Source organism: Triticum urartu, chromosome 4A, assembly GCF_056163025.1.
Source record: "Triticum urartu cultivar PI428250 chromosome 4A, HENAU_Tu73, whole genome shotgun sequence".
Taxonomy (NCBI): domain Eukaryota; kingdom Viridiplantae; phylum Streptophyta; class Magnoliopsida; order Poales; family Poaceae; genus Triticum; species Triticum urartu.
In genome coordinates this window covers 577184896-577211027 of record NC_141876.1, presented here as the reverse complement: position 1 = coordinate 577211027, position 26132 = coordinate 577184896, and the positions used below count along the sequence as shown (strand labels likewise).

At 48.0% G+C, this 26132-nt stretch overlaps 3 protein-coding genes across 3 annotated transcripts in view; 2 read left to right on the top strand and 1 right to left on the bottom strand.

Annotated features, from left to right (window-relative positions):
* LOC147976771 (uncharacterized) overlaps positions 1-26132 on the bottom strand; it is a 177531-nt gene that overhangs the window by 7518 nt on the left and 143881 nt on the right. The window lies entirely within an intron of this gene.
* LOC147976773 (uncharacterized) lies at positions 8762-9280 on the top strand. Its single transcript, XM_087519395.1, has one exon. The coding sequence runs from the start codon at positions 8762-8764 to the stop codon at positions 9278-9280; it is 519 nt and encodes a 172-aa protein (XP_087375521.1).
* On the top strand, positions 21304-23649 carry LOC147976772 (uncharacterized). The gene is made up of 2 exons (XM_087519394.1): positions 21304-22955; positions 23013-23649. Exons 1-2 carry the CDS (start codon positions 21304-21306, stop codon positions 23647-23649), a joined length of 2289 nt encoding a protein of 762 aa, XP_087375520.1.

Genomic DNA, 26132 nt, shown 5'->3' with positions numbered 1-26132 from the left:
TACCCCTTTTTTTTCTTTGCCCTTTTCTTGAAACTAGTGGTCTTGTCTATCATCAACACTTGATGTTTTTCTCGATTTCTACCTTCGTCAATTTCAGCATTACGAAGAGCTTGGGAATCGTTTCCGTTATCCCTTGCATATCATAGTTCATCACGAAGTTCTACTAACTTGGTGATGGTGACTAGAGAATTCTGTCAATCACTATTTTATCTGGAAGATTAACTCCCAGTTGATTCAAGCGATTGTAGTACCCAGACAATCTGAGCACATGCTCACTAGTTGAGCGATTCTCCTCCATCTTTTAGCTATAGAACTTGTTGGAGACTTCATATCTCTCAACTCGGGTATTTGCTTAAAATATTAACTTCAACTCCTGGAACATCTCATATGGTCCATGACATTCAAAATGTCTTTGAAGTCCCGATTCTAAGCCGTTAAGCATGGTGCACTAAACTATCAAGTAGTCATCATATTGAGCTAGCCAAACGTTCATAACGTCTGCATCTGCTCCTGCAATAGGTCCGTCACCTAGCGGTGCATCAAGGACATAATTCTTCTGTGCAGCAATGAGGATAAACCTCAGATCACGGATCCAATCCACATCATTGCTACTAACATCTTTCAACACAATTTTCTCTAGGAACATATCAAAATAAACATATGAAAGCAACAACGCGAGTTATCGATCTACAACATAGATATGCTAATACTACCAGGACTAAGTTCATGATAAATTAAAGTTCAATTAATCATATTACTTAAGAACTCCCACTTAGATAGACATCCCTCTAATCCTCTAAGTGATCGCGTGATCCAAATCAACTAAACCATGTTCGATCATCACGTGAGATGGAGTAGTTTTCAATGGTGAACATCACTATGTTGATCATATCTACTATATGATTCACGCTCGACCTTTCGATCTCCATGTTCCGAGGCCATATCTGTATATGCTTGGCTCGTCAAGTATAACCTGAGTATTCCGCGTGTGCAACTGTTTTGCACCCATTGTATTTGAACGTAGATCCTATCACACCCGATCATCACGTGGTGTCTCAGCACGAAGAACTTTCGTAACGGTGCATACTCAGGGAGAACACTTCTTGATAATTAGTGAGAGATCATCTTAAAATGCTACCGTCAAACAAAGCAAGATAAGATTCATAAAAGATAAACATCACATGCAATCAATATAAGTGATATGATATGGCCATCATCATCTTGTGCTTGTGATCTCCATCTTCGAAGCACCGTCATGATCACCATTGTCACCGGCGCGACACCTTGATCATCATCGTAGCATTGTTGTCGTCTCACCAATCTTATCTTTCCACGACTATCGCTACCGCTTAGTGATAAAGTAAAGCATTACAGCGCAATTGCATTGCATACAATAAAGCGACAACCATATGGCTCCTGCCAGTTGCCGATAACTCGGTTACAAAACATGATCATCTCATACAATAAAATTTAGCATCATGTCTTGACCATATGACATCACAACATGCCCTGCAAAAACAAGTTAGATGTCTTCTACTTTGTTGTTGCAAGTTTTACGTGGCTTCTACGGGCTTAAGCAAGAACCAATCTTACCTACGCATCAAAACCACAATGATAGTTTGTCAAGTTGGTGTTGTTTTAACCTTCACAAGGACCGGGCGTAGCCACACTCGGTTCAACTAAAGTTGGAGAAACTGACACCCGCCAGCCACCTGTGTGCAAAGCACGTCGGTAGAACCAGTCTCGCGTAAGCGTACGCGTAATGTCGATCCGGGCCGCTTCATCCAACAATACCGCCGAACCAAAGTATGACATGCTGGTAAGCAGTATGACTTATATCGCCCACAACTCACTTGTGTTCTACTCGTGCATATAACATCAACACATAAAACCTAGGCTCGGATGCCACTTTTGGGGAACGTAGTAATTTCAAAAAAATTCCTACGCACACGCAAGATCATGGTGATGCATAGCAACGAGAGGGGAGAGTGTGATCTACGTACCCTCGTAGACCGACAGCGGAAGCGTTATGACAACGCGGTTGATGTAGTCGTACGTCTTCACGGCCCGACCGATCAAGCACCGAAACTACGGCACCTCCGATTTTAGCACACGTTCAGCTCGATGACGATCCCCGGACTCCGATCCAGCAAAGTGTCGGGGAAGAGTTTCGTCAGCACGATGGCATGGTGACGATCTTGATGTTCTACCATCGCAGGGCTTCGCCTAAGCACCGCTACAATATTATCGAGGAGTATAGTGGAAGGGGCACCGCACACGGCTAAGAAAACGATCACGTGGATCAACTTGTGTGTCTAGGGGTGCCCCCTTGCCCCGTATATAAAGGAGCAAGGGGAGGAGGCCGGCCGGCCCTAGGGCGCGCCAAGGATGAGGAGTCCTCCTCCTAGTAGGAGTAGGACTCCCCTCTTTCCTACTCCTACTAGGAGGGGGAAAGGAAGGGGGAGAGGGAGAAGGAAAGGGGGGCGCCGCCCCCCTTCTCCTAGTCCAATTCGGACCAGAGGGGGAGGGGACGCGCGGCCCACCCTGGCCGCCCCTCTCTCTCTCCACTAGGGCCCATAAGGCCCATTACTTCTCCAGGGGGGGTTCCGGTAACCCTCCGGCACTCCGGTTTTCTCCGAAATCATCCGGAACACTTCTGGTGTCCGAATATAGCCGTCCAATATATCAATCTTTATGTCTTGACCATTTCGAGACTCCTCGTCATGTCCGTGATCACATCTGGGACTCCGAACTAACTTCGGTACATCAAAACTCATAAACTCATAATATAACTGTCATCGAAACCTTAAGCGTGCGGACCCTACGGGTCCGAGAACAATGTAGACATGACCGAGACATGTCTCCGGTCAATAACCAATAGCGGAACCTGGATGCTCATATTGGCTCCCACATATTCTACGAAGATCTTTATCGGTCAGACCGCATAACAATATACGTTGTTCCCTTTGTCATCGGTATGTTACTTGCCCGAGATTTGATCGTCGGTATCTCAATACCTAGTTCAATCTCGTTACCGGCAAGTCTCTTTACTCGTTTCATAATACATCATCTCGCAACTAACTCATTAGTTGCAATGCTTGCAAGGCTTATGTGATGTGCATTACCGAGAGGGCCCAGAGATACCTCTCCGACAATCGGAGTGACAAATCCTAATCTCGAAATACGCCAACCCAACATGTACCTTTGGAGACACCTGTAGAGCTCCTTTATAATCACCCAGTTACATTGTGACGTTTGGTAGCACACAAAGTGTTCCTCCGGTAAACGGGAGTTGCATAATCTCATAGTCATAGGAACATGTATAAGTCATGAAGAAAGCAATAGCAACATACTAAACGATCGGGTGCTAAGCTAATGGAGTGGGTCAAGTCAATCACATCATTCTCCTAATGATATGATCCCGTTAATCAAATAACAACTCTTTGTCTATGGTTAGGAAACATAACCATCTTTGATTAACGAGCTAGTCAAGTAGAGGCATACTAGTGACACTCTGTTTGTCTATGTATTCACACATGTATTATGTTTCCTGTTAATACAATTCTAGCATGAATAATAAACATTTATCATGAAATAAGGAAATAAATAATAACTTTATTATTGCCTCTAGGGCATATTTCCTTCACCTTGTCCCGCAGAGCCCACTTTAACTCTTCTTCACGAAGAAGTTCTTTCAACCTCATCTCAGCGTCAAGCTTAGTATGAAGCTCGGTGGCTGGCAACACCGTGGTTTCTGCTTTTACATCTAAGGACTGAATGAGGGCAAGGAGCCGTTCCTTTTCAACCCTATAAATCCCACTGAGATGTTTAGCCCATCCACGTAGGAAACTTCTCAGATGCCTAATCTTATTCTGCCAGCGCTCAAGCGCATTCCTCCCGCCTGCATCCTTAGCCCACTCTCTGGCTACGAGATCCAGGAAGCCTTCTCTTTCAAACCACGCAAGCTCGAACGAGAACAAATTCTTGTTGCCCGAGTAAGTAGCCCCACCGGAGTCAAGAAAAAGAGGCGTGTGATCAGAAATCCCGCGAGAGAAAGCCTGAACTGTTACGAAGGGAAACTTCTGTTCCCATTCGACACTTGCGAGTACCCGATCCAACTTTTCAAACGTTAGATTTGGCATGGCGTTGGCCCAAGTAAAATTTCTACCTGAAAGCTCAATCTCTCTCAGATCCAAGCTTTCAATGATAGTGTTGAACATAAATGACCATCTCCCGTCAAAATTATCATTGTTCTTCTTGTCACATCTCCTAATAATGTTAAAGTCACCCCCAACGAGAATGGGGAGCTGCTCAGAGCCACAGACTCTAACCAGGTCGGACAGGAAATCCGGTTTGGATTCTGCCTGCGCGGCACCATACACCACCACCAGAGCCCAGTCAAAACCGTCGACCTTGGATCGCACCCTGAACTTTACAACAAAATCTCCCATGACCACACTTCGAACTTCGAGAGAATCGCATCGAACACCAAGTAAGATCCCTCCCGACCTCCCTCGTGGTGGCAGACAATTCCAGTCAAACTAAATACCCCCCGATAGAGTGTTAAGAAATTATGGTGAGAAATTTGCTCTACCAGTTTCCGACAACGCAATAAAATCTAATCGATGCTCGATGGATGCATCTGCGAGAAATCTTCTTTTAGCCAAGTCCTTAAGACCTCTGCTATTCCAAAAGATTCCTCTTATATCTCATCGTGGAATTTTTTAGCGGTGCGGATCCTAGCACTCCTACGCACAGCAGATGTTGGATAAATCTTGCGCTTCCATTTGCGCTTAGGACCGGTCCTCGCATCGACCCGGTCCTCACTCCCCATTTCAGGGGGACCAACAACATCCATCTCGACACTCTCATCCTCCTCCTCCGGTTCCGGGAGGGGAGGTGCGAGATCGGCACAAAAATCCTCGAGCACCCGAACTCCCAAGGCATCAATCTCGGAATCATTCATGGGTTTGGCGGCAGCTAAGTTTCGAATCAAATCTAAAGCCCTCTCGGCTTCTAGATCTAGCAAATCATTGATGGAGTTAGAAATGTCACCCTCATTACTACCTAGTGAAATCCCTAGTTGGTTCGCATTATCAACAATCTCATCGTTTGAAAAATCCAATATGGAATTAGAAGTATTGACCGACATACCAATAGTGACCTGGACGTCACGAAGCTTGGCCGCCCTCACGGCGCACCGTTGCTGCATGTCGTCCACCTCCGGACGGCCCTGAAGACGGCAGCTCACCCGTCGGCCCTCAGACGCCTGGTCCGGAATCCCGCCGAACTGAATAACCTCCTCCCGAGTGAAATTTCCTGGGGATTGACCGCCTGTCACCCCCCGAACAATCAGCTTATCCCCACGGCTGGGAGAAGGCGCCGAGTCGGCTGATGGGGAACCAAAGGCCACCTGCCCCCGCTCCCCATCCACCCCAGACCTTCGGCCAGGAGTGATCGCTGGCGCCAACGGTGGGGTGGTCCCCCCCCCCCCCCCCGGGCGCGGAAGGTGAAGAGGGCCCCGAGGCCACCCGCCCCAAGCCCCCTCCATAGGCTGGACCGGCCACCTGCAGAATCGGCCCAGCGACCGGTGAGGAGGGCGCCGAGGCCACCTGCCCCGGCCCCCGTCCCGAAGGTAGCACCTTCCTCATGGTCGCACCGACCTGAGCGAGAGGAGAAGGGGGCGCCGAGACCACCTTCCTCGACCCCCCTGCACAGCTCGGAACCACCACCTGTAGCTCCGCCGTCTCAACACCATCCGGCGAAAGCTTTATCTCCGAAGTCTCCTCCGCGCTAGAACCCTCCACGCCCGGGCCCTCAAAGTCCAAAGCGGGTAGAGAGTGTTCAAAATCATCAAAAGACTCCACACGCTCGCTCCAAAGCCTCGGAGGTGCAGTAGCAGGCTCAATAGACCCAAACCTCAGAGTGGTCGACGACACTGAAGCAGAAGGCGCCTTCCCATCTCTGGTCGTCTGAGCAGCAGACCCCGGTCCCTCGGATATCTCTCGTCCAAGATCAGCGGCCGGAGTCTCCTTAGCTCCTGCACCCTCATCATCCTCGTGCATATCAACATCAGTGGTAGCAGGTGCCTCAGCAAACAGGCTGTCATCCTCAAACTCAATCTGAAGGTTGTAAACCTGGCCTCGATAAGCCCACTTGACCACATCAGGCACAAACTCGATGTCCAAAATGCTGACCAATAAGCGAGCAACCCCATGAGCTCTAGTAAAGGCCATATCCACACGCTCAGGCTTCCCCACCATGATACCCAAACTAGCAACGACCCTAGCATCCTGCATAGGTTTGGAAGGAGCTCCCGAAAACCATAACCAAGCCTGGGTAAGAGGTTTACCCTGAGGTTCAATCAACTTCCACTCGTGGAACTCAAGAATACCCTCAGTACCTGGCACTTTGCACATCCCGAAACTCAAGAGCCTCTGTAAATCCTCCACTGTCGGGAACTCAACCCTGAACAAGTTCGCCTCTAGACTGACAAGCTCCCAGTGGAAATCCCCTGGGGCCAGCTCCCGGAGCCGCTGCACAATCTGGGTCTCAGAGACTTCTCCTTTAGTCACTTTAACAATCCCAGTTGTCACACTGTGAACCTCATCAGTAACCTCCCTCATGGTCGGAGACTCAAAGAACGTGAGCTCAACACAGTACACACCATACATCATAAGATTCGTTACCTGCTCCCCGACTCATGGGCTGGCTTGCCACACGTATCGCATAAAACGGCCACACACTCAGCAATAAAATGGCCCTTATCGCCGCAGCGGTTACATAACATCATTTCTTACTTGCGCGCATACTTAGCCGCCCTGTCCTCTGCCGACAAAGACCCAGTCTCACCATTAGCAGGGACCACCACGTCCGCCAGTGCCGTTACCACCTCCATAGCCTGGCAAGACAACTCAGGTTTCGCAGTATCCTTGCCAACAGGTGTCTGGTCCACAATAACAGGATGCTGTCTTGGACGATAGCGGCCACCTCGGCCACCACGGTTACCACGGAACCACCGCGGTTACGATGAGCCAGTCCAGACGCCCCTTCGACGAAACAGCCCATTGGCCCCAGGAAGGGCCTCTCGGCCGAGCCATCGCTCTGCCAGGCATACCCCCCGTCCACCACCTGTGGACGAGGATCCCCGGTGCTGTTCATCTCCATATGTGTTATGCCCATCATCACCCCACTGACCACGAGGCGCAGATGGAACTCCCCCACTAGCTGAAACCTGCGGCACCTGTGCCTGCTTCAACACCGGCGCCGCCGAGTTCTGCGTCTGCCTTGCCACGAAATGCGGCGGTCTGGCCCCGGCCTGAATCGCCACCGGTCGCTGATCATTAGAGGCCGGAGGAGGCGGTCTCGGGGTCGGGACGCCGCGGCCTGCGACAGCCACAGGGCTCGGCACCGGCGCCCGAGGGCCACCCCGTCCCGCAGCAGGCTGCGGCAACACCGGCGTAGATGGCCGAGTACCGGCAGCGCTGAACCCGCGGCCAGCAAGGCTAGACCCTGACGCGCCACCTGCTAGAGGCGGTCTTGGGCCGCCGACGTCCGGCGCCACCCGGCCGGCCCCAGCATTGTAATATTACATGACTATATTTCATATATTTGTGTGATCTTTGACATGCCTTATGTCTACACTATATGAGATGACGAAAAGCATAAGGAGCCGTGGCAACGCACGGGCAGTCAACTAGTAGTTTTTAACGGGGTCATTTGTTGAAGCAAGATCGACGGACACTTGGTCCAAAAGAGTTTTTAACCGGGTCGTTTGTTGGAGCAAGATCGACGTACACTTGGACCTGTGGGAAGTGATGGATGCGTTGGTGGCCTCTAGATCCCAGACCTAGCCATTGACCGTTCAGGGCGACTCGGGGGTTTGTCCGTGGTGGTGTCGACGACGACGACATGAAGTAGTGCATCGGTAGCTAGAGTGGGTGGGTGGCCATGGTCTATGCTGGCTATGTAGTTGACATCATATTTGTCATCGTGAGCCTCTGGCACAGTGGCTCTAGAGAATGTGTGCGCGGTTGAAGTTGCCAATGGCTTGGGTCTCCAGTTTTTGGCCGATTCTTTGTTCACAAGCTTCGAGCTGGGAGCATGGCGAGTCCACGCCAAGGATATGCACGCGATCGATTGCCTCTATATGCCACAGAAAGGTTCAGATTTTAGTTTTGTTTATGAGTTATGACTATGGTGTGTATGCCACTCTGTGCAACATTTTCTTTGGATAAAGCAATCTGTGTTGAAGGGATTGCTTTGCAGTGTAGTCGAATGTGCTATATGAGATTAAATCCAAGATTTGACCCTTTGTAGTTGGATTCGGCGATAGGATAGCCTGCGCGTCATTATTTTTGAAAGTGTTGCTTTTAGATTATCTTTCTCGTGGTTCGTGAGTTGTAAGGACGGAAAATGGTGTTGATGCGTATTTGTGAAAATTTTGCTGACCACCACGGCGCTATTTGTTGTTTCTTCTTTTATTTTTAAAATATTCTGGACTCGGTGTATCCTCAATGTCTCGATTTGATCCTGCTGTGACCTTGGCAATCCCATTTGTAAACGCTCTCCTAGCAATCACCGCTCCCATTTGTTTTTTCTTCCACGATGGCCGGCCGTATGTATCTTACTGCTGCCGCCAGTTGCATAATTACGGAGCGAGCGGGCGACGTACGTGCAGCAGCGAGAGCCAAGATTCCGAGCTCATCCACCGTCCCGCTAGGCCGTCTCCTCCTAGCAGGCTAGCACCAGCGGCGGCGGCATGCCTCCCCCTGCTGTCCCTTGTGTCATCCAGACGGCGGCCGCCGCCTCGCGGGCCATGCTCGCATGCGCCCCGGGCTACACGCCCGGGATGTCCGTCGACATGGCCGGCGCGCACTGCTGGGCGCCCTACGCGGCCGTCGTCTCCGCCTTCCGTCGGCTCTCCCTGACGCACATCCTAGAGGTCCCCGACCGCGAGGCGGCGAGAGCGGCCATCGTCGAGCTCTACGGCCACGCCACACCGTTCGACGCCGGCCGCCGGTTCCCCACGGGCGAGGTGTACGTGTGCCTGGACCGCGCGCCCTTCGCCCGCAGGATGCAGTGCGTTCAGCGCTACTTGGTGAAGGCAGAGGCGGCCGTGGGACACGGTCAGCAGTTCATCGGGGCCTGCTCTGGCTACGCTGGCGGGATTGGCAGCGCGCTCGATGAGCTCACGCGTGTCGGCGGCGACCGCCGCGAAGGCGTCGTCCCGATTCTGTATGACCGCGCGGACTTTGAGTCGGCTTTCCTTCTGACATGAATCGAACCGTCAGCTCCTGTCAACCGTGTGTGAATGTATTTGTGTTTTACAATTTCAAATTTGGGATCGACTATTAATAAGTTGTCTCAAACATCGTTCAGGGCAAGTGAATTTCTGAAACCATCAAATCAAAATCCAAAGTCTCATTTTCCCACGAAAGCCCCAATTTAGGGCCTCTTTGATTCTTAGGATTTTGACAACGTAGAAATTAGAAAAGTATAGGATTAGAGTGGCATGCCCACTTGAATCCTATAGAATTAGCAATAAGTGTTTGACTGCACAGAAAAAACAAAGGAATTGTAAAAAGAAGTTGGAGTGGATGTTAGATTTCCTATGAAATGTAGTACAAAAGATTCCATAGGAAAAATTCTTATGAGATTCAATCCTATGAATTAAAGGAGCAACATAGAAAAAAATCCTAAGGATTTCAATCCTTCAGAAATCCTATAAAATTCCTTTGAATCAAAAGAGCCCTTAATGTTTGGCACACGGGGAATCACCGGGCCAACCCCTTCTATCCCCCTCACTTTCCCCTGCGTTTCATGGGGTTTCTGGGCATCAAGATAACTCTCGCGGCAAAGTTGTTCTGATGGAAGGAAGGAATGATCAATGAGCAGGAGCTGCAGAAATGTTTTGTTGACATGTGGAAAACTAAATGGCCTTGACAGAAAAGATGAAAAGCAATTCGTGTGAAATTGTGTATTTTTTTAATGTATATTACCAAATGTTCAAGATGTTGGTGTATAAAAATATATAGACAGGAAAACATATATTTTGCAAAAATCTTAATCATGTGTTTGATAGGTGTTAAATAAGTAGAACAAAAATGTTCTTGCTATATACAAAAAATGTACAACACTTATAATAATTGTAGTCATGTGTTAAAAAATAGAAAAAAGCAAAAAGCAAAGCTAAAGAAAGGCGATGAAAACCAGAAAGAAACAAAAAGACATTGGAAACCCGAAGAAAGAAACAAAAAAGTAAAACAAGGAATGGAAAACCAAAAACGAGAAAAACAGAGGAAAACCATAGTACAAATAATTGAAAAAACCAACAGGAAAATGACTCAAGGCCGCTACAGTGTTGGCTTGCCCGATACTCCTGCTGTAGGCGGTTCCTAATAGAAATGGGCGACACAGAGCCCATCACGATTTCACCTTAGAGGCGATGAGTTAATAATGAAAAAACACCCTTTATCAGAAAAAAGGAGACTGAAGGGTCAAATTTGGTAGCATAATGGGTAGTCTCACTGAAAATCAGATTATTTGCGCAGAATAGTATTGTACCTCCATCCAATGTTTGTATTTTATCCCCGCAAAAAAAGTGTTTGTGTTTTTAGAGGTTATGATGCACAAAATGGTTCTAATTGTAGTATCGCTTTACTTACTTTTGCCTGTCATAACTCATAGGCCAAGCAAAATATTCAGGGAGAGAAGTTTCGTAATTTTGCATGTCTACTGAACAACCGCAGTAAGACTAGCATCGGTGCCTGTTCACAAAGACCCGCAACCAGCAGATTAACACTACTTGTTGATTGTGTGGTTTGTTTGGTTTGCCTGGACTCTTGAGCTCAACCGATATCCTAGATTTCTCCCTCATGTTTCTTGGGTGGTGCAAAAGCTATTACAATAGTACATGATTATTTCTTGGTGATCATTTTTCATAGCCATTCCTCATATTCCCTGAATATTTTATGGTAATAAAGCTACCTCCTATAAAGCAACGTCTAAAACATTAAACAATTTCATCTATATCAGGCAAGAAGAGTTGAACTGAAAACACTGAAAGACACATCGTATGTTTGCAACCTTCAGAAATGTATGGACTTCGTCCATTCTTTTATGCTTGGTTTCAACATTGATGATGCCTGATGTTGTCGCCTTGCTTCGTGTGCTGTCAGGGAAAGGAGGCATGACAACATATGCTATTGAGAACTCTACTACAACCTGCATTGTTATCGGCTTATTGCTGCTTCAATGATCCACATACTTCGGTCACTTGTTACTGTCAAGGTTGCCTGAGACTAGCTTTGCATTTTCATCTTGGGGTCTCCTGCCAGCAAACTAGACTCTAAGCTGCGGGTTGCATCTCCTAAGCTGGCAGAGAGGCACTAATTCCGTTATTAAGAAATTCCGTGCAAGATGGAAATGAAAAGAAACAAGAAATTGGTACCATGGCTCTTCTCAATCTTGCAGCCAATAATAGCAGGTATGAAGTCTAACTTTCAGTTAATTAATTAATATAAGAAATCCAGTACACATGTGACAACACTGTAGTTAGAGCATCTCCAGTCGTTGCGCCCCCAAGACGCGCCGAAAACCGCCGCTTGGGGGCGAGCCGACGCTATTTTAGGCTTGGGTGTTAGTGCGTTCCCAGCCGCCGCCCCCCCCCCCCCAGGTCACCCCTAGGCGCCGATATCGGCCCAATATCGGCGCTTTCAGCCCATTTTCGGCGCTGGATTGGCCCAATTTCCGGCGCAAAACGGCCCACGCTCGACGTGTTTCGGCGTGTTTCGACGCTCATTCAAATAAAATCATCACAAATAATAAAAACACTCATATTTCATTGCACGTCCAGCTAGGCGTTGCCCTTGAGCCTCCATAGGTGCTCCACTAGATCCTGCTGCAGCTGATGATGTACCTGTGGGTCTCGGATCTCCTGGCGCATGTTGAGGAAGGTCGTCCATGTTGCAGGGAGCTGGTGATCCACTTGGGCAAGAGGACCTTGCCTGTAATATGGTTCAGTGTCAAACACTGGCTCTTCCTGCTCGCTCTCAATGATCATGTTGTGCAAAATCACACAACAAGTCATGATCTCCCACATTTGATCTTTCGACCAAGTCTTAGCGAGGTATCGGACAACAGCAAATCGAGATTGGAGCACGCCAAATGCTCGCTCGACATCCTTCCTGCAAGCCTCCTGAACCTTCGAAAAGTGGGAGTTCTTGCCTCCTGGCGCATGTTGAGGAAGGCCGTCCATGTTGCAGGGAGCTGGTGATCCACTTGGGCAAGAGGACCCTGCCTGTAATATGGTTCAGTGTCAAACACTGGCTCTTCCTGTTCGCTCTCAATGATCATGTTGTGCAAAATGACACAACAAGTCATGATCTCCCACATTTAATCTTTCGACCAAGTCTTGGCGGGGTACCGGACAACAGCAAATCGAGATTGGAGCATGCCAAATGCTCGCTCGACATCCTTCCTGCAAGCCTCCTGAACCTTCGAAAAGTGGGAGTTCTTGCCTCCTGGCACAGGGCTTGAGATAGTCTTCACAAATGTTGACCATCTCGGATAGATGCCATCTGCTAGGTAGTACCCCTTGTTGTATTGGTGCTCATTGATCTCGAAGTTCACCGAAGGAGAATGGCCCTCAACGAGCTTGGCAAAAACAGGAGAGCACTGCAGCACGTTGATGTCATTGTGAGCTCCTGGCATACCAAAGAAAGCGTGCCAAATCCAGAGGTCCTGTGTGGCCACTGCCTCAAGTATCACACCGCAAGCTCCTTTGGCACCTTTGTACATCCCCTACCAAGCAAGTACCTCGGTCCAAACACTTGGAAATCCTCTTGCTTCATTCTGTGCCAGGATCCGAGCAGTGTCTTCAGCATTGGGTGATCGCAAGTACCTCGGTCCAAACACTACCACCACAGCCCTGCAGAACTTGTAGGTGCACTCAATGATCGTGGACTCGGCCATGCGCCCATAGTCGTCGAGTGAATCACCTGGAGCCCCGTATGCAAGCATTCTCATAGCTATCGTGCACTTCTGGATTGAGGTGAATCCAAGTGTGCCGGTGCAATCCTTCTTGCACCTGAAGTAGTTGTCGTACTCCCTGAGTTCATTGACTATCCTGAGGAAAAGCTTTCGGCCCATCCGATAACGGCGCCGGAAAACTTTGTCGCCGTGCAGTGGAGCGTCGGCGAAGTAGTCGGAGTAGAGCATGCAATAGCCTTTGAGCCGATGACGGTTCTTTGCTTTCCGTCGCCCCGGTGCCGAGCCGCCTCGCCTCGGCTTTGCATCGCCGGCAAGCAAGCCAGCCAAGGCGGCGATGACCATGAGGTGTTCTTCGTCCTGGGCGGCGGCGGCGGCTTCCTCCTCGAGCAACGCCGCGAGCACCTCCTCATCGTCGGAGTCCATTGCAGCCGGGGCAGGCAAAGCACCGAACACGTAGCGGGCGTCGTGCGCAAACTCGTCGGCGGGCGCCGGAGCGGCGAGGGAAACTCGGGGAAAGTGGGGGGAGAGGGCGTCGGGGGGATCTTTCTTTGTTTCACGGCGAGGAATGGCGAGATAGCGGCGGCGACGGCGGAGAGGTGGCTGGCGACGCCGGGATCGGCAAGGTGTCGGGGAAGGAGAGGGGAAAACGGGGAGAATCAGTGTGACTTTTCGCCTAACAGTGGGGACCCGGGCGATTTTCCCTTCCGCCGGCGCCCCCAAGCGCCCCCAGTGCGCCGGGTTCGGCCTGGGCGCGCCGGGTAAGAAAATGGGCCGATCCAGCGGATTTCGGCGTCTGGGAGGCGCGACTGAGCCGTTTTTTCGGCGTCGGCGCTAAAAAAAGCGGCCTGGGGGGCGTCTTGGGGGCGCGGCTGGAGATGCTCTTAGCCTTAACCATGTGCATACATATATAAAGTTATGGACCAAGTTCTAAGAGCATCTACAACCACGGTTACCTAAATTGAGTTGCGAAACGCCCGCAGACGCAAGGACGGTGACCGATCATACCCCATATTGCAACTCCAACAATCATATTATGCATTTTTCGATTAGATTTTCATACAAAGTCATACAAAAGACAAGATGTACGTACTACCGACTATGAACTATACTACTCGTCCTCCTCATCGGAGATGTTGATGAAATTGGTGCGGGAGCCGCCGGCCTCATGGCCATTGGCGGCCGGGCCCACCTCTGGCTCCTCATCGGATTCTGTGTCGGTAAAGATCTCGTCGAGCTCTGAGGCCTCTTGGCGGATGAAGCGGCAGCCGGCCTCCAACTTTGCCTCCGATTGGATGGACTCGAGGATGGCTTGCTGCTCCGCCTGAGCCACCTCATACTCTGCCATTGCCTTGGGCATGCCGAAGCCTGCAGGCGCTGGAACTGCCTCCTCCGACTCCTCCGCTTCCTCCTCCGGCTCTGGCTCTTCATCCTCCCCCGATTGCGGCGAATCCGGAGGCAAGCCAGCTATGATCCGAGCCTTGCGCCCGGCCCGGATCTCCTCTACCAAGTGCGGCTGCCTCTCCAGTAAGCATTGCTCAAGTAGTGATCTCACACCTCGGCATGGCTAGCAACGGAAGGATTGGAAATGGTGGTAGCGGAGGGGAGAAAGGGGAAGAAATGGGGTTGGACTGCCGTTGTCCGACTTAAATAGACGAACCTGGTTCCTCGGGCGGCACACTGTAGCGGTGCCACATGGCACCATGAATGCATCCTCACCGACGTACAGAGGAGGCACTTGTCTGACTTTGGTTGATCGCGTGGGCCCTAGCGGCAAGTCCTACGGGCGGGTGCGTCTGGACGTCCCCATATCTGCCCCATATATGAGCCGGGTATGGGGTTGCTGCTCAGTTCGAATCGTTGGGCCGGATTTGACATGCCCGGTTGGGTGGCATTTTCGCGTTCGGGCATTGACCGGGCAGCCGGCTCGAGCGTTTGGGGGCAGATATAGGGTCTCCGGTTGTAGATGCTCTAAAAGAAACAAGTTGTGTCTATGACAAGTCAAGACAAATACTATTGATGGACTGCCAGCTTGTTCTTTTATGCATATATACATTATATAAACAAGATAACTAGCTACCTAGATGCAGATGATAATTAAATGTACCTCAACTTCATCGAACTACTTTAAGTGACTGATATAAGAAATTCCGTCGGCCAGCAAATGAGAATTTTGTGTGTTGCCGCTAGGGGTGGGCGTTCGGTATAAACCGAAACTTCGGTTTCTACCATTCGGTTTATATTTAAATTCGGTTTGCAAAACCAAAAACCAAAATTGGTAACTCAAAATAACTAACCAAAAATTCGGTTAACCGACAATTCGGTACGGTTTTTGGTTTACACCGATTAGACCATGCTTTGAAAGACTGTGCCAGGGCCATACTCTTATATAGCGAGAAATCTTTGCCGCACGTCATCGGCCAGGCGAGGTGGGACTAAATAAATATATGGTGTCTCTGATTATCTTCACATGCGGGCTAGCATGCATGCACGTGATCGGCCCATGGTCAAAGAAAGTCACGTCACAGTTTTCCTGTGGGCTAGTACCTTTTGCTAAAAAAACATGGGCTAGTGGCTGGCTGCGTGGCAACGTTGAGGCCTTGCCCTATTAAAAAAATCAACTCTAGGCCTTCATCGAAGGGAAGTGTGGCAAGCTGCGCAGTGCGTAGAGGAAAGATGGACAGCACGCCGCTCCACTGTAGTCTTGCGTCTGCGTACTGTTTCTTTTGTCAGTTTGGTTAGTTTGCGTACTGTCTATGTGTCTCACATACGCTGTGTTCGGTTTTGTTTCGGCTAACCGAACTACAAACCGAACCTTGTTCGGTCCGGTGTTCGGTTTGTCGGTTTTTATGCCCACCCCTAGTTGCCGCTACATACTGCCCAGTGCCCATTGAGTGATTAAGGGGCGAGTTTTCTGCGACTGGCCATTGAGTGAGAGCGGGAGAGGGCAAGAACTTAGCCAAGAGTAGATGGATCTCTCAAGTGTGGTGGATTGGTGGGAGGAGTGGCAGCTGCCTGTTCTCGTTATCGGCAGTCAATGTGTTACCCAAAAAGGGTTTCATCCCTCGCTTTGTATTTTAAAGCAACCAACACCGATACAGAATCGCTGAGCGAACATCACAACAAGTTCAAAAGAAAAAAGAAGAAGAAGCAAATGGCAACAAGGGCAGCTCGACAGAGCGCGGATGACTCGTCACCGCTACGTCCACCAGAGACAAACCACTACAACCCGAGGCTCCGGACCATCACGCACAAAACAGTACCTCCAAGAAGGAAAGCGACGCTGACGACGCAGCTGCCCGCACATGTCCTAGTGTTTCCCCGGCACGCAGAGGGAGGTGAGGGATGGATATCACCGACACCCTCCAGGAAGGAATGGTGGCACCCGCAGGTGTCACCGCATCGAGGCCGAAGACCGGCAAGGATTTCTCCTATACTCCAATCCCCACCGCCCAACGGACCAGAGCCGACCAGCCAGACCGCTGCCCAACGGACCGGAGCCGACCAGCCAGACCGCTGCCCAACGGACCGGAGCCGACCAGCCAGACCGCCGCCCACCACCATGCGCCATCGCGGTTGCGCCATCACCCATGCCGCCTCACTGCGAACACCACCACGAGGCCAAGAGGACCGAAGAGAAGCGTCCCACGGAGGGAGAAGCAGCACCGAAGCCGAACGGGAGGGAACCACCTCCACCGCCGTCGTGCGGGAGGCCAGAGCCTCTGGCACCGTCGCGGTAGCAGGGCATGCCAGGCCACCCCTGTCCCGGCCAAGCCCGAAACAGGCCCGCTAAGCCCCGCCGCCACGCTGCAGCAAGCCGGCGATGGCGCCGCTAGCACCCTGCCGCTCATCGCCTCTCCGCCGTCTCCCGGAAGCCACGAAGCAGACCCACCCCGCCGTCAGCCCGCCTAGGCCCAGATGGGGCCCGAAGGGCCTAGATCTGGCCGAGCGGGCGCCGACAGACCGTGCCGCCACGTCGCCCCGCCGCCAACGGTGACGCCGCCGTCCAGAAGTCCGCCCCCGCTGGCGCCAGGAGCCCCCACCGCCGCGCTGGACCGCCACCGCCTAGAAGCACCGCCCGGGGTCGCCCCGTCCCGCGCCGGCGGACACCCGAGAGGGGAAAAACCAGGGGGCCGCCGCCACCAGCGTCGCTTGGGCCAGGCCCGCAGCGGGCGCCGGCGACGGCGGTAGAGAGAGGGAGGGAGAGGCGCGCAGAGGAGAAGGCTGGGCGTGGCCGGCCGCCCGCGGGGGCGGCGCGGTCGCGGGAGAGGAGAAACCAGGAATCGCTTAAATTAGGACACCCTCCGCAGGCAATGTGTTCAGTGGCTCCTCTTCTTTTTTGCTCGCAAGCGTAAGAGTAAGACTGTGTCGTCTCTGCTCCCTTCCAACTTTTGATATGGTTAGCATATCTAGAAAATGATGCTGTGGTGATATATGCTCTCGCTGCTCTCTTCAATCGCCACAGGAAGGAGCAACGAGATTCACCTGACGAAAGCGTCCTAGAGGTGGTGTGGGCGTCTGTCCTCCTGATGCAACGTGGACGGACAGGACTGTACAACTGCTTACAATATGGAAGACAGCGAGCTGTGGAAGCGGCAAGTCCTCACGACCATCTATCAGATAACAGTATCAATCTACGTGTTTTGTAAATCATGGCAGGGCGGCGACAAGAAGTTGCTGCAGGCAGCGATCATGCTCTTCACCCTGGGGGCATCAGATGCTTGGAGAATCCATATGCTCTCAGGAGTGCTATCATTGACAGCCTAGTCAGCTCTTTTGACACTACGGCGCAGATGGATGGCAAGGAAAGCAGCCATCAGCTCAGTTTGCTTGAAGAATACGTGAAACAAGGGCTCTTTTTAATGCTGGCCGTTGTACGGATGCACAACTAGAAGATGGTGTTGAGGCCAACCATCTCTGTGATCAAGCACTAGGAGAAGGTGATGTCGAGGGCAACCCATCATTTGTAGCTAGAGGCGAGAGAGGTGAGTGACAAACAGAGAGGTGAGGGCGTGAGGCGAGAGAGATGTGCCCTAGACGAAAAAATAATTAGTTGAGTATATATTTATGTCGCAGTGAGCTGAAATGATTGTTGTTTTGCCGAGGACACGTAAATGCATATTTTCACAATTGCTCCGCTGGATCATCTTGATGTTCCACTATTTTTCCTTATTTTTTTTGATAACGTTATTTTTTTAGTCATTTATTTTTTTGGTTTTCCTAAATGTGTGATTTTTCTAAAATTGATGAACTCTTTTCCTAAATTGATGATTTTTTTTAAAATCCCATGAACCTTTTCAAATTCAATGATTTTTTTCATATTCGATAAACTTATTTTCAAATTTGATGATTTTTCAATTTTTTGAACTTTTTAAAATTCATGAACTTTTTTTAAAATTTGTGACCATTTTCGAATTCATGAACTTTAAGGATTTTTGCAAATTTTTCCCTTTTTAGTATTTTTTAAAAAGTCGAATATTGATCGATCAACTGGTCAGCCGCGACCAGTTAAAATGTGATCGAGCGACCAGAATAGAAACCGGTCAAATGAAATCGAGCGACTCATTGTTTTACACTTGTGACCAGTAAATTGCCGGTGGCACACCACCGTCACCAGAACTGAAAAGAATTATATCTTCTAACAAGGCATTCACCAAGCAAGCGGAAATCTAGGAACAGTTGGAACAGTTTTTCCTTGAGTCACAAATAAATTTTGCATGTCTACTCTTGTTAGTAGAATAGGAATTGTTGAGAAAGATTTTTCATCTGAATCATGCAAAAAGTTTCTTTTTGTTTAGTATAGTCATTTAAAGAATAGCGCAAACCCCTCAGATATAATCTGAGAATAGAAATATATTTTTAATAATTTATCGTTAAAAACTTAACAAGCCTTTACAAGTTCTTCGTTTAACATTGATATACATACGATTATGTACTCACAGGAGTATGTACTTCCGCTCCTTATATACCCCATAGTTTTTTTTAAAGGAGGATGACCCATCTGAGCTATGCATGCAATCACTTTTAATTATTCACAAATACCTTACAAAGTAATACATTAGTAAGTCCAAGCCACAATCTCGACAACATCTGTCGTTACTCATATCCACTTGATAAAGGGGTGCCGAAAATCCGAGTCGAATACCAAACAAACTTCGCATCAAAGCCTAACATCTAAAGCCAGAGGCCCCAACCAAGCCACAATGTCGGGTCTGGGGCACACATCTGTTTGGCACACTCTCAGAGGCGCCTGCCGTCGTCTTCCACCTATCCATCTTTAGAACAGGAACTGACGCATCGACCTTACCAGGCCCGCCGTCAATGCTAGACAACCCCGTCCTGCTGTGCAAGTCCGTCAACCTGCATCGGACACCGAGACTCCACTGCTCCACGCCGCCGAGATCCACCGCCATCGATGCGGAGGATGAAACCCCGCTCCACCTCTGGGCCCTTCCAGCCAGCACCAACTCCAAAACGATGCCCCGGGATGAATTGGTTATACCTCTGTATTATTTTTAATACACTTCATTGAGAACCACAAAATACCCCAAAATGAGTTTCATGAAAAATTACATCTGAGACCACATATTTTTATTTATTTGCAAGTAAAATGCAATTTTTTTATGTAAAAAATGTATTGCATAAACTAAAGGCTTTGATGATTTTTTTGTGAAACTTGTATTGAGATATATTAGAATAATTAATAAGATATATTGACAATGATAAAGATGTAGTATAATATATTTGTTTAAAAGGTATATTCGAATGTGGGAGTACATATTCCTGTACAAAAAATTAGTGGCATATAATATACTCCCTTTGTCCGGTGAAAAATGTACATATAGAAATTTAAGACAAATTATGAAATGGAGTAAAAAATACATTGCAAAAGTGCAAGCCACCATATCTCTCTCCCCTTTAATTACCCAACCTTCAATGAGCTAAGTGCATGCATGTAGAAATTAAGAAGATCATGTGTAGAATGTTATTGCTCTTGATTACCGTGTGATAAGAGAGAAACATTTTTTTTCTACTTTAAAGTGCATTGGAAAGATAGACATGCACTCTTTTGTGGACAAATTTTAAGGCCAAATGCACACTCTTTACCGAACAGAGGGAATAACTATTTTATTAGTTAAATTGAAGGCATAAAAATCCATGACCGACTTATTAACCCGGACAAAGGGAGTACTTCTGTGTGATGAGGAGTAGCTACAAACGATTGTCCTACAATTAATTAATGCATGCATGTGCTATTTCCAAGCATCCAGTCTAGTATTCACACACAGAACAAAAAGAATGTCTGCAAAATGTCTTTCCATATGATTCTGATAGGAACTGCCCAACTGCACCTGCGGATGCTAGTTCCTCGAGTGGTTGTACCCAGGTGAGGACCATGGTACATGTCATATTCGACGTCAATTCGTCTTGATACGTAGTGCAATCGGTGAACGCAAAGGACTACGTATGTACAATCACCTTGTGGAATAGTATTCGGTTACTTCACCGTACTTACAACAGCTCAGTTGTGCAGTGTCGGTTCACAATGAAAAGGGAAAGTAGTGGCTGAACCCACCTTCGGTGCATCCACGCAAGAAAACATACCAAAACATTTCAAAAAAAATCTGAAACTTTGTGAAAATGATCATCAACACATGTTAGAGAGGCTTGCCAAGTTTGGTGGTCAAATGACATCGGAGGAGCTCTATACAAAAAAGACAAAATTACACCGTGGGTGCACCAAGAGTGGGTGGGTGTAGAAAAACCACTCCGCAATGCAAAAAAAAGTATTAGTGGAGTATTCCCTTCGTATTAAATACTTGAAGTTTTAGGTTTATTCCAAGTCAAATACTTTTAAGTTTGGCCATATCTATAAAAAAAGTAAAATAACATCCTCAACATCAATCATATGTAGTATGAAAATATAAACTAGAACTTTAAGTATTTTGAAATGGAGAGGGTAGTACTACCATTTTATCATGATTACAAGTTCCAAGCAGTTGTCAAACATGAATCCCCAGTGTGCATTCGTTCGTTGTTTATGTGCTGTGTGCCCAGCATTTCATGCTATTTCTATGAATTATATACATAGACCAATACCATGGGCATTGAAGATGCTCTTTTTTTAAATTAAAAGGCTCAACGGCCAGATGTGCCCGTGCCGTGATACCTACAGCATGACAACGAGTTACCATGGGCATTAAAGAGGCCCAGATGTGACGGTGATAACCGAGCACCACAACAAGTTTTGAGGGATGCGCACAGCCATAACTGACCATTGAGTGAGAGCGGGAGCTAGCTAGCCAAGAGCAGATGAGTCTCTCAAGTGCTGTGGATTGGTGGGAGGAGTGGCAGCTACGAATTCTCGTTATCTGCAGCCAATGTGTTCAATGGCTCCTCTTCCTGTCCGCTCGCAAGCGTAAGTGTATCGTCTCTGCTCCCTTCCGAATTCTGATATGGTTAGCATATCTAGGCAGCGATGCTGTGGCGATATATGCTCTTGCCGCCCTCTTCAATCGCCACAGAAAGGAGCAGCGAGATTCACATGGTAAAAGCATCCTAGAGGTGGTGTGGGCGCCTGTCCTCCTGATGCACCTGGGCGGACAGGACTGCATAACTGCCTACAATATGGAAGACAATGAGCTGTGGAAGCGGCACGTCCTCACGGCTGTCTCTCAGATCACAGTATCAATCTACGTGTTTTGCAAATCATGGCAGGGCGGCGACAAGAAGTTGTTGCAGGCAGCGATCATGCTCTTCACCCTGGGGGGCATCAGATGCTTAGAGAAGCCATATGCTCTCAGGAGTGCTAGCATTAATAGCTTATCCAACTCTTCTGACACTACGGCGCGGAAGCACGACAAGGAAAGCAGCCGCAAGATCACTTTGCTTGAAGAATACGTAAAACAAGCAAGGGCTCTTTTTGTTGCTGACCCTCATACCGAAGCACAAGCAGAAGATGGCACTGGGGCTGATCATCTCTCTGATGTACTAGGAGAAGGTGATGTGAAGGCCAACCATATCCCTGATCAAGCACAAGTAGAAGGTGATGTCGAGGCCAACCATGTCCCTGATCAAGCACGAGTAGAAGGCGATGTCGAGGCCAACCATCTCTCCGATCAAGCACAAATAGAAGGAGAAGGTGTTTCAGTGGATGAGGAAAGGAAAATAGAGGCTGATAGGCGTGCGGCTGACCGTCTTCATCGGAAACAAGGAGCAGAGCAGGTCAATAAGCTTTTTGTGGACCTTGCATCTCCGTACTGTGACCGGATTAGTGTCACAGAAGCCTTCTTGAAGCTAGAAGAAGAAGAGGCATATGAGTGGTTGCAAGAAAGGCTATCTGGCACGTTCGATCTTCTCTACACCAAAGCAAAGATGGTACGTCCTGACCTAAAAGTAGCCCTCAGGAGCTTTCGCCGCTTCTTGTTCGTTCTTGCTGCATACTTCCGGTTAGCATGTACAGTCCTGCCCTTCGCAGCCATTGGTCTGTTCCACAAGAGTCACAGAGAAGCTTATAATGACAAGGATGTCAAGGTTACATACACATTGTTGTGTTGTACTGCTGTGATGGATTTTTACTCATTTGAAAAGAATTTTGGGTCGAGATTGTCTGGAACAGTTTCCCAATGTAGTTTCATGGGATTCTTTGCCCTCAAGGAGAAGTACATCAGGCGTATGTTCATCCAACGCTGGCTCATGCCCAGGAACTCATCCTCTGGAATTAGAATTTTGGTTTCTGGACATGTGAAAGATTGGTGGAAGCAACACATAAGAAATGCTGCCGATTACATGAGGTTCAACAATAACAGGGGCCAATGGGCAATTCAGCAAGCAGAATGCGGCGAACTCCTGGAGTGGAGCATCAAGAAACCATTTGACGAGAGTGTCCTTCTCTGGCACATTGCAACGGACTTGTGCTTTTATAAAGTGGGTGCATCACCTAATCATGCATTCGACACCACTCAGTATGATGAAGAAATCTCTAGCAATGCTGAAAGTACAAAATCTGTGCATCGCATAAGTGCAACGGGATGCAGAGAAATATCCAACTACATGATGTACCTACTGTCTGCAAAACCAGAGATGCTAATGGCCGGCACAAGGCGGAATCTGTTCATAGCCACCTACAACAAACTCAAGGAAATCCTCAAGGACCAAGAGCAACCACTGGTGGAGCAACCGATGGGACTGGGAAAGTTCTTGTACTGCTGCATTAATTTGGAAGAAGAAAAGGAGCAACAACTTCAGGAGGAAAAATCAGTTGCCGAGAGAATATTCGCCAAGATGGAGAAGCCACCAGTTGAAGAAGGTCTCATCCACGATGCCTGCATTCTGGTTGAAGGGCTGTTGAAGTTAGACGAGGAGAAGATGTGGAAGGTGATCGAAGGCGTGTGGGTGGAGATGCTGTGCTACTCTGCCAGCAGGTCCCGTGGGTACCTGCACGCCAAGAGCTTGGGCACTGGTGGGGAGTTGCTCACCTTCGTGTGGCTCCTGTGGTCGCACATGGGGATGGAAACCATAGCAGAGAGGATGCAGATGCCGGATGCGGAGCTTGCAAGCGTAGGAGGAAATGCTGGCGCTGCCCATCTGGGTGGTCTACTCGTCAACGCCTGCAGTTCCCTGGTGGACGCCATCAGAGAAGACGGTGGCGTTGTTTGATGCAGTTGCTCTTGTATGGAGGGAGATCATTCCTGCTCTTCCTGGTGTATTTTTACTTACACTCTGCTTGTTGTTGCTTATTTTGTATCGTCTTTAGAATCGATCATACCATGTATGCGTGTCTGTTGTTGTCCTTCCATTGCTCCTCTAATCATTTGCACGGTAGTTTTCTGTAATATTTTGAAATATTTGGACTGAATAAGCCATGTCTGTTGTTTATTGTAATTGTATCTGCAATGTGCGTGTAATTTCATTGTTCATTGGAATGGTAATATTTTATCACCCATGTTTACTCTTATGTTAATTTTCGGAGGATTTTCATGGACGACAGAGATCATTGGCCGGTGCCAAGCAGGAAGCAAACATGCTTGCTCCCTCTTCGCTTCTGTCCTACACCCACAGTCACCATTGCATCTCTCCATCATTTAACTTTTGATGTTCCATAATCCTGATGGCCTGTGTCGTTCCGTACCTGTGTAGTTTGTTCAGTACTCTTCCTTTTTTAGATGGTCCGCTGTGAATTGCTTTGTTCCTGTAAGAGCATATGCAGTCATATTGTTTGAGTCATGAAGGGTTCAATTTTTTTTTACAAAGCAAAATCATCTCGTGTACAGAATATGCACTGTACGCTACATCATAGAAACCTGCAAATTCTAATGTAAAAACAGGAACTCTATTTGTCCGGCCGTACTTTTGAAACATTTGTAAGTTTAGTAATGATATTTGCCCTGTTCAAGAATTCGTTCGATTAACCAGTTAACTTGGCGATTAATCCCTACTCGTAGGGTCATCGAGTAGCCGATAAACTGATAAATCGTCCGATTAATTGATTAAATGGCCGATTAACTTGCCGATTAGCCTATTAATCCCCTACTCGCTAGCCAACCGAGCAGCTACCAGTTTACGATTTCCTCAACAATGGATATTTGTGTCTAATGGCTTTGTTTGGGTGAGTCTTGAAACAGATCTGGTGTCTAATAGCTAGGGGTGTGAAGAAAATGGAGAATCATTTTCAAAAATGCAATGCTGGTGGTGGAGGAAAAATTCTGCTACAACATATTTACCGTGTTCCACTCTCCGTTGATTCTGGATTGGAGTTTGGAGATGACACAGCTGGAAAAAATAATGCTGGAGGCCTGTCTGCTCCCGTGCAGCCTGCTCTCCTTGGGAGCAGGTCTTGCAGGTATGGTGATGACCTGCTCACACCTGAAGATCTGAGAAAACCTCAACAACAACAAAAAAAACCTGAAGATTTGAGAAGACTGCTCCCCTCCGGGCCTCCCAGGCTTTGATACACCACCGCGCAAGTTCAAGCTTCATCGCTGGAGGCGAACCCAGTTTCCACATTGGATCCTCTGTTCTGGTCACCCAAAGCAGTGGTCGGCGGAGGTCTGGACATGAGGAAAGAGAGAGACGATAACCTGAAGTCCTGTGTTGGTTCTTCGTGTCATCTGGGATCCAGGGATGTACCCCTTGTCATTTGTTTCTGCTTTACATGTAGTTGAGTTAGTTCCCGTTGGACTTACACCTGCCTGCTCTTTATGGGCTATTAACCTTGTTAAACCTGATCATATGTTTCATTTTGTTTTTGCTAATTGGAACCGGGGAGCGTGATCTCCTTGTTTCTCTAAAGAAAAAAGAAATTGTCATTTTTTGTAGTGCATTTTTGCAGTTTCACATGCTGTAATTTTACATCGCATCTTTGAAATTTTTCATGCTTTTTAAAACTTTGAAACAAGACGAAGCGTACACTTAAGAGCAAAAAAAAAAGGCGCTGATGTTGGGTGATAGAAATATGAAATGCATTTTTTTCTTACACCAGAGCCATGAAATGTGTTTTCAAGATATGATGACAAGTTCTTTGTTTTTTTAGCGGGCCAAACATATTTCCTACCTTAGAGGGAGGCGATGAGGCCCACCAAGTGGGGCGCTCCTATACAGCGCATCAGGCGCATGGGAAAGTCGCGCTCACGCAGCCGCTAACTTGGGCCGGCCCAAGGCGGGTGCTCACTCGTTTGCACGTTTTTTTGCGAGGTCGCTCGCTCGCACGTTGCTTTTCGCTGTTGGTTCACTAGTCACTAGTCGTGGTTTGACCGATCAACTGATGACTTTTGAATTTCTCAAAAAAAAACTGATGACTTTTGAAAGAATAAAAAATAAAAAAATCTGAAGTTAAGAAAATAAACCTTGAATTAAAAAATGTTCATGGATTTGAAAAAATCCATCAAATTTTAGTAAAGTTCATTGATTTTGAAAAAAAGTTCATCAAATTGTAAAAACGTTTGTCAATTTCCAAAAAAATTAATCGAAAAAGAAAAAAGCTCATCAATTTTGGAAAAAGTTCATCAGATTTGAAAAAAAATTATCGAATTTTAGAAAAAGTTCGTTGATTTTCAAAAACAACCATCAAATTTTAAAAAGGCCAACCAATCTCCAAAAAAATCATCACATAATGAAAAAAATTGTGGATTTTGATTTTTTTT